The following is a 13,883-nucleotide window of genomic DNA, read 5'->3' as shown; positions in this document are numbered from 1 at the left end:
CTTAATTCTACTTCTGTCTAACCTAGTTTTATCTAAAGTGTTCTGTATCACCTGTATCAGTCATCTGGCAGCATGGTAAAAATGCAAGTTGCTAAACACTGTCCTATACCTATTGAATCAGAATACTTTGAGGGTGGAATCTAAGAAATTTTCATTTTGAACAAATGCTCCAATAATAATGATAATAATATTAAGATTTATCAAGTGTTTACTATAAGCCTGGTACTCTTTTAAGCTCTTTTTTTTTTAATTAACTTGGGCTTCGCAGGTGGTCTGGTGGTATTAAAGAACCCGCCTGCCAATGCAGGAGACATAAGAGATCTGGGTTTGATCCTTGGGATGGGAATGTCCCCTGGAGAAGGGCATGGCAACCCACTCCAGTATTCTTGCCTGGAGAATCCCGTGAACAGATGAGCCTGGCGGGCTACAGTCCATAGCATCGCACAGAGTCAGACACGACTAAAGTGACTTAGCACATGGCACACATTCCTCATAGTAACCACCACCCTACCTCCCCCCTAAAAATATTGTTTTTCTGTTTACTGTTGATAAAAAATAAGGATAAGAGAAAGGTCGTTACTTTATGTTTCACAGCTAGTCAGTTACCCGAATTGGGCTTTATATTAAGAAGTCTGGCCCCACAGTCCAGGCCCTTAATTAAGCATTATGCTCAACTGCCTTTCAGGCAATCATTCTTAAGCATACAGATGCTTCAGAACCACTGGCCTGACTAGGCTAGTTAACTCTGAGTTAAAATACGTACATTTCATCAATCTTATGTTTCTTACCCCAAAATCTCATTTAATAACTCACCTTCAGAAAGCCTTCTATGACTTGGACGTGCCTCTCTGTTCCTCTCCCTGCTGAGCCTGTGTTTAGTATTTACTTATTAATATGGTCTGTTAAATTACTTACTTCAGTCTGATTCTTTTTTCCACAAATGGACAGCAGATTTCTCAGTGGCAGGGGCCTTGCCATCTTTTCTATTTCCTTACTGTGTTTAGTCTTGACACAGTAACTGTTCAGTATAGTAAATGTTAACTAAGTGGAAGGAGAAACAGTAGCAGACTATCTAACCATTTTAGTACCCTGAAGGATGTTAGGGTGATAGATTTTTGCCATAGCATTTCACTAAAATGGTTGGATAAGATACTGCTGCAGTGGGAGAGCGTTGTTCAGTATCAAGGAAGGGATCTCCAATACTAGGAAGCAACTGCATTTCTAATTGGGAATTGAAGTTGTTGGTAAAGATGGTAAAATGGAGGAGATTAAAAAAAAAGAGTAGCATGATCATATGAAAATGTAGAAATCTATATTGATGATTATGTCTCTGAAACTTTCAGGAAAGAATCTGAATGGAGTTCCACTAATAAATCTGTTATCAGTCTTTATTATATACTCTGTCAGGGAAAGCAGGTTTTCATAAGTGAGGTGAGGAACACTGACAAGAACATTTATAACATAGTACAAACATAGGAGATTTAGACTTTCATATTTTCTGTATAAATAAAGTACCACACTTTGAAGGACATTCCTTTCTAAATAATATTTTTCTCTTTCAGGGTGATCTTGGAAAAAGAAGGGCCTCGTTCCCTGTTTAGAGGATTAGGCCCCAATTTGGTGGGGGTGGCCCCTTCCAGGTAAAAAAAAATACATTTAAGTTTATTCAGTTGTGGCAGTCTTTCTTGTTTCAAGTTTAATGAGAGGAGATGCCGATGAGAAGTCAGGATGATAAAGATGAAGCACTGTGACAGATGGGTATCAGTAACCGTCTAAAAGGCTGGGCAGATTGTATCATGTGGAGGTGTGAAGGACCTCAGTTGTCATTGTCGTGTATGAGATTGTCATGAAGCAGTCTTTACACCAAGTTCAAAAAAACCAAAAAGGCCTTAATATTTTGTCATTTTTCTCTGATATCTTTTTATCTTAGATTGACTTTTTCCATGATAGAACACAGCAGAGTTCACATTCAGAAAATGTGTACCCAGGTCTCTGTATCCAAACAGTGTAGCAGAACCAGATCCCATTATCTATGGGATTTCAACTTTTTGTGGGCTCTTTCTTTTTAAAACCTGATCCAAAATCCATTCTTTTTGTGAGGTCTAAAAAAATGTGTAGCGTAAAGCTTGACACATCACCTTAAACACATCCCCTCTCACCCATGTACCTTTCTACACACGGTTACTCTCTGCCCTCCCTGTAGATAGATAGCTATGATAAAAGTTTGGTTTATAGTCTTCCTTTATTTTTTTCTGGCTAATTGTGTACATGAAAATCACAATATATATGTTTATTATCATTTATATAAATTGAATCATATTGAACTATTTTCACCAAATTTGTCTTGAAGCTTTTTCCTTGAAAATAGCTGAGTTTTTTAAAACTTGTAATAGTATGATTGACCCCCTTATTTGTAAACCCTGAGATTTATTCCCAGATTTTTGCTGTTAAAAACAATGGTTTTGGAAACATAGTTGTGCCTTTATCTGTGAGTACTTAAGCAAGTATTTTCCTTTAGGATAGTTACCTAAAAGTAGAATTTCTGAACAGAAGGGCATATGAACATTTAAAGTTAGTGAATATTGCTCAGTTGCCTTCTGAAAAGGCATGCCATCCTTTTATTCTCAAGTAGGGAATTAGTTGCTCTTTATCCACATATTACAAATGTTGGCAACTCTCCATGTATTTTAATACTTGCCAAATAGACTAGCCATGATTTTCACTGTTTTAATATATATTTGTTTTATTTTGGTGCTTTTATGTCCTCCTTCTTGTAACTGTTCTTCATTTGTATCTCTCTTCTGTGAATTACATATGCATATTCCTTGCCCATTTTCTCATGAGGGTGCTTTTTTTTCTTATTCATATCTAGTAATGCAGTGTTTATTCCTCTTCCTATGTTGATATCATTCAGTGTATCCTTTTTTTTTCATGAAATAGAATATTTCATTTTCAGTTTTATTGACTTCCGTTTTTTCTTAAGCACGTTAAAAAAACACAACAGTGAGATTTGCCCCATTTTTACTTGTTTATTCTTACCCTTCTTAGAGAATCAGGATTGTTGGAAAATAACAAGATATTTGATACAGCAGCAAGTAGCTCAATGCTCGGAAAGCTATAAACAGTGAGGAGGTAGTTGAATGCATAAAGTCACAATTAATAAGTTAGCAGGGAAAATATTTACAAATTTAATGCAGTGTTTACAAATGTTAGAATACCTGATATGACCCAATGTGACTGATTTCTTTTGCAGTTGTTCTGTCTGTTTAGGGATGCTGTAAGCTCCTCGCTATGTAGTATAGATTGATATATAGCTGCTGCTGCTGCTAAGTCGCTTTAGTCGTGTCCGACTCTGTGCGACCCCATAGACGGCAGCCCATCAGGCTCCGCCGTCCCTGGGATTCTCCAGGCAAGAATACTGGAGAGGATTGCCATTTCCTTCTCCAGTGCATGAAAGGGCACAGTGTGTCAAAATTGTTGAACATTCACTTTGATCATTTGTCAGTTCTACCTTCCTCTCTTCAAAAACAACATAAAGTACCCATATCACATCTACTTTAAATGTATTTAACTTATCCTTAGTGCTATATAGGCCTTTCAGCCTTTTTCATGTGTTTTCTGATCATCACAGTCTTATACAAACACTTTTTGTTTCAGTCAGTTGCTGTTAAAATATTGGGATATGAGCATCTGTTTGAGAATGCTTTACATTTAAGTTTATCTTTGACGAGTCAATACAAAAAATACTTCATGGTCTTCTTTAAAAATATGTAGATATTGGATATGAGCATCTGTTTGAGAATGCTTTACATTTAAGTTTATCTTTGACGAGTCAATACAAAAAATACTTCATGGTCTTCTTTAAAAATATGTAGATATTACATGAAAATATAAATAATAACTTAAGAAGATTTTGTTTGTTTTTAGATTTCTGGACTCTGAAATAATAAAGATCAATTTATATGCCATTTAAATCTTATGAATTAAACAACATGCTTATTGACAAAACTTAAATCTTTATTTTAGAGCCATATACTTTGCTGCTTATTCAAACTGCAAGGAAAAGTTGAATGGTTTATTTGATCCTGATTCTACCCAGGTACACATGATTTCAGCTGCAATGGCAGGTATGAATACATGATATTAAAAAACAAAACTTTCTGACCCCTAGAGACTTAATATTGCACTTTGATGAATTTAACCTTGGTAAAGTTAAGGCAATGTGCTTTTCATTGATTCACATCTGCAAGCATGATTTTTACATTTTTTAGTATACCATAAATTTGATTAAATAGTATATGTAAAATCTGTTGTCAGTTGGCATTTATGTATTTAGAAGTTTGTGATACATGCAGGTAATATAATATTTACATTGTCTTGTGTAGTCCACTGAATATTTTGTGCTCACTTTTAACTGTTTAAGAATCCAACCATAATTACACTTAAAATTACAGAGCTGTAATTTACTCTTTTCTCCTCAATTTCTGTTAGTGCCTTTTCCTTTTTTGCTGCATGTTTTGGCTTCTGTCTGAAATGTGCCGGCAGTTCTTGGTAAAGTATTCATTTTGTCCTGTGCTCAAATGCTGAAATTTTTGCGAGTGGTGTATTACTGATAACTCAGTTATTATAATGTATGTATTGAAAAATATGTTTAGCATTCCACATAAATCACACTAAGATAGCACTGAAAATGTAGCTGTGCACCAGATATGTGTACAAGCTTGCTCTAGAAATGTTTCCAGGAACTCTTTCATCATCATTCATGAGAATATATGATTGTGAATTAAAACAGCTAGTCCTGGACCTCTGCACTGCCTTAAAGATAAGCTGGGAGATTGGTTTGATCACTGTGGTTCTGGAATAATTTGCTGCCATGCATGTTAGACAAAGCCATGACCTTTATTTCTCATCAGAAAATTGTATAGTTCTGAGATTTGTTGCATATTTAATCATGCCTCGCATTTCTAAATTATGCTGTGACTTTATAAAGCAAATTATAACTACTTTTATCAACTCTTGATCAAGAAATTGAATGTCAGGTGCTTGATAATGAGTTAACTATTTTCTGTTTAGAAATAAATTGGATCAATTTCAACCACATAATTAATGAACTAAGTGTAAGTGTGAAATACTAATTTCTGAGAGGTCAATAGCCATATAATCTAATACATACCTTACAAATTATTTTTATGGCTTTTATATTTAGTTATTGTTGACTGACTCACAAAGTTTTAAAACTGGAAAGTAAAGCTTTAAAGATCAAGGTGATGAAATACTCTTTACCAAAGAAAAGAGATCTTAGGCAAGTTAGGTAGTTTATGTGACTCTCCATTACCTTATTCTAGAATGAGTGGGTTGCTCTACATAGATTATATTTTGAGAATCAGTTCTTTAATACCACAGAGATCATCTAGTTACAGTTAGATTTTTTAACATTTTGATAAATGTTGGATATGAGTATATATGATTTTTCTTTCCAAATTTGAGTCTAAAATTAGTGGCTAATTTCAAACTATATAACCACTATGTTAGGGTCTTTAAGAATATATTTCTGGATTATCAGTGTTCATGTTTTTGTTTTTTTAACCCCAGAAAATTGTAAAGAAATGTTAATCTTTCTTTTTTGAAAGACTTGATGCCAAGAAAGTAGGTAAGCAATTATTTCAAGTTGAGGATAGTTGTTAATATATTCAGTATTGCAGATTTAGGGTTTCAGAAAACCAATTCCCACTGGAACATCTTTCATTAGACTATCTCATCAAAATTTATTACTATATTTGTATCATATTGCAAAGATTTTCAGTGGAATCGTCATTTTGTACTTTTTTTCTCAAATGTGTACAAATATTAACTTGTAGTTCTGTTTTTATCTATGCATTGATACTATTTCCCAACTTGAATTTCTTGAATTTTGGTAAATTGAAAGACTGACATTGTTCAGAGAATATTGTACTATACACTTGTGTAATTTGAAAATACTTCTTCCATTTGTTTGCAGTTAGATTTTCTCTGAGAATTGCACCTTCAGAGCTTCTTTGCAACTGTTCATGAGCAATAATATTTAGCTTGCAGTTTTTATACATAGCTACATGGTTGGTGAAACTAAATGGTCCCATGCAGACTTGTTAAGGTAGCCTTTGGCCCCCTTCACTCTTGTAATAATCTAGACTGGTTTTTCTTCAGGATCATTTTTAGAGGTCTTCAAAATATGAATTGGGGGTGCAAAGTGCTTAGAGGCAGTCATTTGAAAATTTGTTTTCTTACTATTCAAAAAAATGCTAACCTTGTCACTTTAGTATCAAAAATGTACTATTGATAATGCCTGCAAGATTTTGCCACATTAAATAGCACATGCATTAAGGGTTTAGTAACTGTGTACATAATTTTTATTCCAAGTAACCTCTCAGTTCAGTTGCCTTTTGCATTCTATTCATATGAAATTAAATACTAAGCCTATTTAATTTAAAGGACAGTTTATTTAAAGGCTGTCTTATTTTCATTTATTTTAGTATTTCAAGGAGATAATGTAAGAATTTGTAAACTCGCAACTTGAGCTATAAATTGTAATGCATTAAAAATTTTTTTCTAGTTGTGAGGCTACTTAACAGTGACTTTGTTTTGCTACCTTCCCCCCTCACCCCACATATGACCTTTGCCAGACTAAATATATCTTAGTTATTGAGGGTATTTATTTTCTTGAGGGTATTTGTGTGTTTTTGTTTAAATGAGTTTGCATATCCCTCTGTATACACCTGCACAAAGATGTGTATACAGAAAAAATAGTATCAAATTTTTTTCTTCTATAGTAACTCCCAATCTTCCAAAGTTTTTATCTGGGTTCGATATACTTTTATATACAACAATATAGATTTAACAGAAATGAATTCTGGTTTTTATTGGATAATATATTTACACAGTGATTGCTTAATTTTTTTAATACCAATAATGTAATCATTTAACATTTCCTAGATACTAGTGGGTTTTATTTGCTTGTGTTAATAGCGTTCAAGGTACATTTTCTATTTGACTTAAAGCTTAAGGTTAAAATTTTACTCATTAAATAGAAAGTTTGTTTTGCATTATAAAATATTTTTTAAAATAATTTATCCCTGGCAGTTTATTCAGCTAGATGGATGGTTAGATGTTTTGTGTGTTTTCATGTAAACATTCTTCCTGTTTTTTGTTTCGTAGAGCACAAGAAACTGAATACAAAATATTTCATAAAAATGGATGTGCAATATTACTGATCATAGTGCAGAAAGTGAAAGGTACTATTGTAGCCACCTATACGTTACATTTTTTAAAAAATTATAGTTATAAAATGAAATTCCTTGAATTTTCTATTTTTTTTATTTTTACTTGTTTTTTTTTAATTTAATTTAAATATTTTTGGCCATGCTGTGTGGCTTACAGAATCTTGATTCCCTGACCAGGGATCAGAGCTGGGCCCATGGCAGTGAAAGTGCCAAGTCCTAACCACTGGACTGCCAGGGAACTCCTGGGTTTTTTGTTGTTGTTTTTTAGATTTACCAAATAAGCTGATTGTTAAAGAACAGAAAATTTTGTGATTTCAGCTCTGAGCATGGTAAATAATAATGGTAGGAAAATGGGATATGACAGTCTGCTCTGAATATTTTCTTAGATTTACGCTTTGACAAGGTTAGCATTTTTTCATTAAGGCAAAATTGATCTTCTTTTGGGTAAGTATTTAGACTCTTGAAACTGCTGCAGATGGCAGAATTTTCAGTACTCGGTACTTTAAGAAAAAAAAAAATTATGGCCCATTCTGATATTCCTTTTTCTTTTTTAACTTAAAATTTTCAAAAGTTAGATCTCACAGTAAATATTTCTCAAATCCTTCCAATGGGATTCATTTTGTACACGTGTTTCTGATGAGGTCACTGCTTGTTGTTATGATACAGAAAAGCCTGTGTCTATTTTAGGCATTTACTGTACATTTCTCCCGAGAAAAGAGTGAGATCGTGTCATCTCATGCTCCCCATCCGCAGGTCACTTCCTGTAGAAATATGGACTAACTTAAACCTCGTGAGTACTGATCTGAGCATCTCTTGCAGCCTCTAGTTATAAGAAACACACCCTGGGAATTTATAATAGCTATTGAATAGAAGGCGGGAAATGAATTTTTATTTCCTGAATTTGTGTGTGCATTATCTGAGTATTTCATAAAACTTTAATTCTGATTCCTTGATAATACTCCTTCTAGAAGGAAGAATGGAGTAACTTTTCAGTTATTGTTAATAAAGCCTGGGGTCTTTAGCTTGGCCATAATAGCCTTGACCTCCAAAGAATTCCTTAATAGTATTTAAGATTTACATAGCTGTAAATGGTATCATACCATCTGACAACTTTTAGAAAATAGTAGTTCTCTTCGTTTAGTATAACATATTTTAAAAGCCTAATACAGTGCTTTCCATTCTCGTCTGTTGATACTTGGCTTTCTACTTTCTTGCAAAAACATTGATCTTTAATACCTACCATTACTTTCCAAATACGGGATAAGAATATATGGAATCTTATTTTAGTTTTAATTAGTTTTTTTAGTTTTTTTTTTGTTTGTTTTTAATATATTTCTCTTCAAAGGTTAGGTGGGCTTAGTTCTTACAGAAGTTAACAAAAAGTACTGAAAATGCAATACTACAGGTATCACTCACTTAATGAAATAGACATTTTCAGCAAGTTTACTATGTGGATTTCTGTTAATCTAGTTTTTAATTGGTTTACATTATCGAATAGAATCTTAAATGAAATAAAACTAAAAATTACATTTAAAAGGTTTTTTAAACTTTCTAATAAAATATTAACCATATTACTAATAGTATGGCCAGTATATTGCCATTTTGCTTTTATTGACTGGAGCAATATTGATTCTTTTTAACCTACAAATCGATTCTTCATATACTTCTAAGTCAGTTTTAATATTTAACAGGATACTCAGAATATTAATATGAAATAGCATATTATCAAAATGTCACAAAATTTAAATGCCAAAATAAAAGTAATAGGAAATGTCTAAATTTCAGGGGAACCATTCCCAGTATCTTTGTGTATGTTTATCTTAAAAGAAGTAGGAAGGTGTTTAACTTAAGCTGTTTGTCAGCTTAGAATCACCTTACCATATTTAATTCCAAGTTAGTAATAAATTTGTTTCTTCCTGCTTGTTTGATTTTTTTTAACTAATAGATTATGTTTTCTAGATTTCATTAGCCTAATACTGTCTCCATAATTTATTAGAATGTTTTCAGTTAAGAGAATGTAATAGGACCAGAGCTGGTAAAGGAACAATAGCTAAAAAACCTGTGGATTATAGATCGATTCTTTTCTTTAACTTAATGGTTTGCTGACAGTGAGGCAGTGTGTTTATTGAACTAGTTTTTTACTGGGAGAGTGAGTCCCAGCTGTAGTAAGCTCAGGCTCTATAGGGACAAGATGATGTTATTCTTTCACTTAAATTTTAGTGTGTCATGTTCCATAGGTCAGTCTGTATCTGGAAATGAATTTTAGTTAAGTGAGAAATACCTGTTGTTTGCTTCCTATCATTGTTTATTAACATGTACAGAGCATAATTAAAACTTAATTATGGGTAATTAAAAATTTATCCCTAGTAATAATTACAAATGTGTATTATAATATTTTAAGTTCTCATATATGGGGTTTTTTTCAGCCTCTAATGGAGGAATTTGAGACTTGGAAGAGTGTTCATAAACTTAGGTACTCAGTTTATATTTTTAGATACAGAACTTTATTTTTTTAGAAAGCTTTGATGCTTAAGTTTGATATAAGCATACCCAGTTTTAGGCTTTCAAAGTTTAATAAAAAGCAAATTTTTTTTCTTAAAATTTCCACAGAATAATTAATAAAAACTGTTTTGAGTAATGCAGAGTATTTTGTTGGTTTGTGCTGCTTAGCAGCCTTTTGTTGATAAACTCCTAATATTACTGTACAGACGTTTAGCTAATACAGATATTTAGGTTTAAAATAAAAGAATTATTAAATTAAGGGTGTAATCAGAATTCTGATGTCCGGTTCACATTTGCTTTAGAGTGTAATTTAAATATACAATGTAATTTAAATATCTTTAGTTTGACTTTTTCACTTGGAAAAATGAAATTCAAGAGACTTTATTCTAATAAAGTCTGTAACTTTATTCTCAATTAAGCCAGGCCATGTACAAATCTATTCCAAATAAAATATTTAAACTGATCTGGTTTCATAGTTTTCTTCTCTTTCCTTTTATCAAGAATATATGCATGAAAATAACCTTTTAAAACATCTTCCTGACACTCTGTTCAGCACATTCAATTTTTATTGTTTTGGTACTGGCTGATCATTACAAAATTGTTGATCCCTTTCTAGTTTTATATGTATGTATGTATGTATGTATGTAGCATTAAAAGCACTTAAAAGAAATGGAGACTATATAATCATTAAAAAATTATTAATGGAGTTATTAAACCAAACTTTTATTTCATTTATCTTAGTTGATAATAGATTCAATTTGAGCATCTCTCTGTGAAACATCTGGCAATTTCTGCAGTATTAATATAGTGGATTAAAGGAGTAAAATTTGAGTTAGCTAATGATCTGACATTATAGTAGGGGAAAGAACCTGTGAGACTAAATTCCAATTAGTAAACAATATAGTAAAATTATTTTGCATCAGTAGATACAGCCATACTAACAAAACACAGTGAAGCAAAGTGAAGCAAGATTTATGATTAGTTTCTACTATATGTTAACTCAAAAACCAAATTATTCCTAAGTGTACCACAGCATTTTTGTTCCTGAAAGTACTTTACTAATATTAGTGTGCTGATTATATTTCAAAGCCTTTCTAAAAATAATGTACTTGACCTGCTAGTATTTGATAGAAAGTATTAACAGTTAAGATCCTTAGACATTTGTGCTTGTGAGTTTTCACTGAATTTAAAGGCCAATTGAATAAACGTAGGTTGATGAAAGGTAATTCTATGAAATTTGTGTAGCAGCTAATCTTAAATATTTCACAAGCATTATATTATGAAAACCCTGTTTTGTATAGATGAAGCAATCTTCATAAATTTCCATCATCAAGATTGCATTTCATGCGCTCTTTTTCCATAGCTCTAGGAAGATAGCAAGTAAAAGATACACACTAGCCTAGAAACATATAAGAGATCTTAATTTACTACCTGGAACGAGCCACCTTAGGGTTAATACCTAGTACTTTAGTTTTAAAGTATAATAAAGCTACCTTCTACCTTCAGTTTCTGTCTTCAGTGTCTAAAAGTGAAAGGGAAGTTCTGATTTGTAACTTTTTGTACTTTTAAGTTTTTGTATGTTTTTAAGTGGATGAAAAAATAGATCCGCCCTTTTTAATTCTTTAACAGAAACCTTATCTCTGTGATACCATTATTTTAACAGTATTAATAAGTGTATGGTTATATAAAGTTATTGATAAGGCCAAACAATAATTCTTTCTGTCATATAGTCAACTTAAGATCAAATATTGGTAAATGCTGACGTTTATGTAGACTCCATTTTGAACATAGTGATTTGTGATGTTAGTTGGACCCCAAGTAGCTGCTGTAGAGTTTGCATGCTAAAAAGCCCTAGAATACACAAAATTTCTGTGTCTGCAAAAATGAGTTTTTAAATTTAGAGAGTAGAGGGTGCCCAGAGGGTATTTTGATTAGGTATTGGAAGAGGAATTATATATAATCAGATTCGCTCTTAAAAATTTTTTTAGTTATGAGTCAGAATTTGAGACTAAATTGAAAATAAACCACAAATGTTCATGGTTGAATGGATTTATAAAACAAAAGTAAAGCATACATCAGTTTATAGGTAAATATTTATATGCATTTTTTAAAATATAGACTTACATAAAGTTTTAAAAAACCTTGAGGTTAATCAGTATGTTCTTCATTTTTACCAGAGTTCATTTTAAACATGTTTGTTTAGGTTTTACCGCAATCACAGCGACCAACCCCATTTGGCTTATAAAGACTCGATTACAGCTCGATGCAAGGTATGTTAATTCATTAAAGTTGGCTTCAGCTAAATTTTTTCTATAAATTTACATCAGTGAGATTTCAGTGCCAGGTATCTAACCATGTTTTTCCCCTCATTTGCTGCTGAATTTGTTTGTTTTATTTGGTTTTGAAACTTAGGTGTACCATCAGATGCAAAAGTGATGTTAATAATTTACAGGTATGAGAATTTCTAGGAGAGAAAGTATATTATGCATTGTGTTTTTCAGTAAAAGAAGAAAAAGGACCTCTGTTGATCTAGCTAAAGCAGTGATACTTTCGTTCACTCCATGTGTGATTATAATTGGCCCTTCTAAATACCTAAATAAACTAACTACATGATCAGTGAGTCTAGACTGAATCTTTGAGGATCATTGCTCAAACTCAAGAACCTTGTACAGCAGAGTGTTCTGGCATGGAATTTAGCTCTCATGTATTCATGAACTTCATCTGTTACCCCCAGTCACTTTATGGCAGCAAGACTCATTCATTCAATACATCTGTAATGAGGAGGTGCTGGTAGGTTCTAGAGATATCTCTGGAAACAGTAGAGACCAATTTTAATAGAATGTCAATGAATGGTTTTTGAACCCATTTTAAGCAGAGGCACTAGTCAGTGCACACCTCACATATCTTTAAGTTTAGTGCCTGTGGCAAGTTCTGGGAACTGAGAGAAAGGCCAGAAGCGGTGTGGCTTAGAGTCCTGCCATCTCAGCTCCCATTGGCCTTCAGAATGAAGGATGGGGAGAGGGTAACGCTTTTTTAAGTAGAGAGATGATCCTGTCTGGTGTGTTGTAATAATAATAATCACATAAATAGTTTTGAAACTAACTCTTCAGTCTGGAGTAGGCTATGTGTAAAAGATTTTCACTGTTTCTTATATTTTAGGGTTTGGGAAGCCTAGTGTTATTTATAAATAAAACTGATCTAAGAAATTATTAACAATTATGCCTGCTTAAAGATCTGTTTTCCGCATTTTGTCATGTGGAATTGTATGTCACTTGGAGACTTGAAATGTCTATTCCTTGTTTCATCTGAAATATTTTTTAGTGAAACCTTAAGTACAGTGTTACAGCAAGACTCGCAGTTTATTTCGAAGTCAGAGATCTGAAAGATAGTGGTAGATAAAACAACCCAAAGGTTAAAAAGTGTTAGATGCCAGTCTGTATTGTACCTGTTATAAACTACCAGGGGTATGTGTGCTTCAGTATGTTAGAGGGAGGATTTAGGTGAAAAATAATAGTAAAGCCAGCACAATTTTTTAGGCTTAGGAGTGGAGTTGGAGTAGCAGTGAAAGGTTGATTTGAGGGTGTGCTGCCTTACAACACTGAGAACGAGAATAGGGGGGATGTGTTTGCATGTTATCCTTTAGGACTTAGAGCTCTCTTAACTTTCTTGTAAGAAAGAATCTGACATCTGAAACTAATTACAGTTGGTTGCATGGATCATTCAACTAAGAAGGTATTGATTCAGTACCATTAGTTGAGGATAGTTATTCAAGACAGTTACTAGTTTATAAAGTTGGGGGAGTCTGTAGGTTATCGGGTAGGTGTCTTAGTTGTGGTTTTATTTTGTCACATCATAAGCAGGTTGTATATAATTTATAATTAGTTAACTTTTCTATTTCTTTCCCTGTGGGTAGAATTTAAACCCATTTCTTACAGATAAAGTTCTATTGGAATCATAGTGAAGGTAATAAATATTTTTATGAACTCAAAATTACATCCAAGAGTAGATGCTGCACCCCTAAGCAGCACTAAGAAAGTTGTCTTGGGCACAGTGCTCAATAAATACTTGATAACTGTAGAAGTCCTCATTCACTATTTACTGAGGTAAAAGAGACGGCCATTACCT

General features: G+C 32.8%; 1 protein-coding gene across 3 annotated transcripts in view; it reads left to right on the top strand.

Annotated features, from left to right (window-relative positions):
* Window positions 1–13,883, top strand: part of SLC25A36 (solute carrier family 25 member 36) — a 43,548-nt gene that overhangs the window by 23,980 nt on the left and 5,685 nt on the right. For 2 of the 3 annotated variants that reach the window (XM_081573997.1, XM_081573996.1), the window contains exons 3-5: window positions 1,563–1,640; window positions 4,027–4,127; window positions 11,962–12,028. In XM_081573997.1, the coding sequence (XP_081430123.1) occupies window positions 1,563–1,640; window positions 4,027–4,127; window positions 11,962–12,028 (246 nt within the window). The remainder of the gene's footprint in view (window positions 1–1,562; window positions 1,641–4,026; window positions 4,128–11,961; window positions 12,029–13,883) is intronic. The other variant, XM_081573998.1, reaches the window with a different exon arrangement.

The sequence above is a fragment of the Giraffa tippelskirchi genome, chromosome 2 (genome assembly GCF_054371585.1).
Source record: "Giraffa tippelskirchi isolate mGirTip1 chromosome 2, T2T-mGirTip1v1.2.pri, whole genome shotgun sequence".
In the NCBI taxonomy this organism is placed as follows: Eukaryota; Metazoa; Chordata; class Mammalia; order Artiodactyla; family Giraffidae; genus Giraffa; species Giraffa tippelskirchi.
This window is presented reverse-complemented; position numbering and strand designations above follow the sequence as displayed.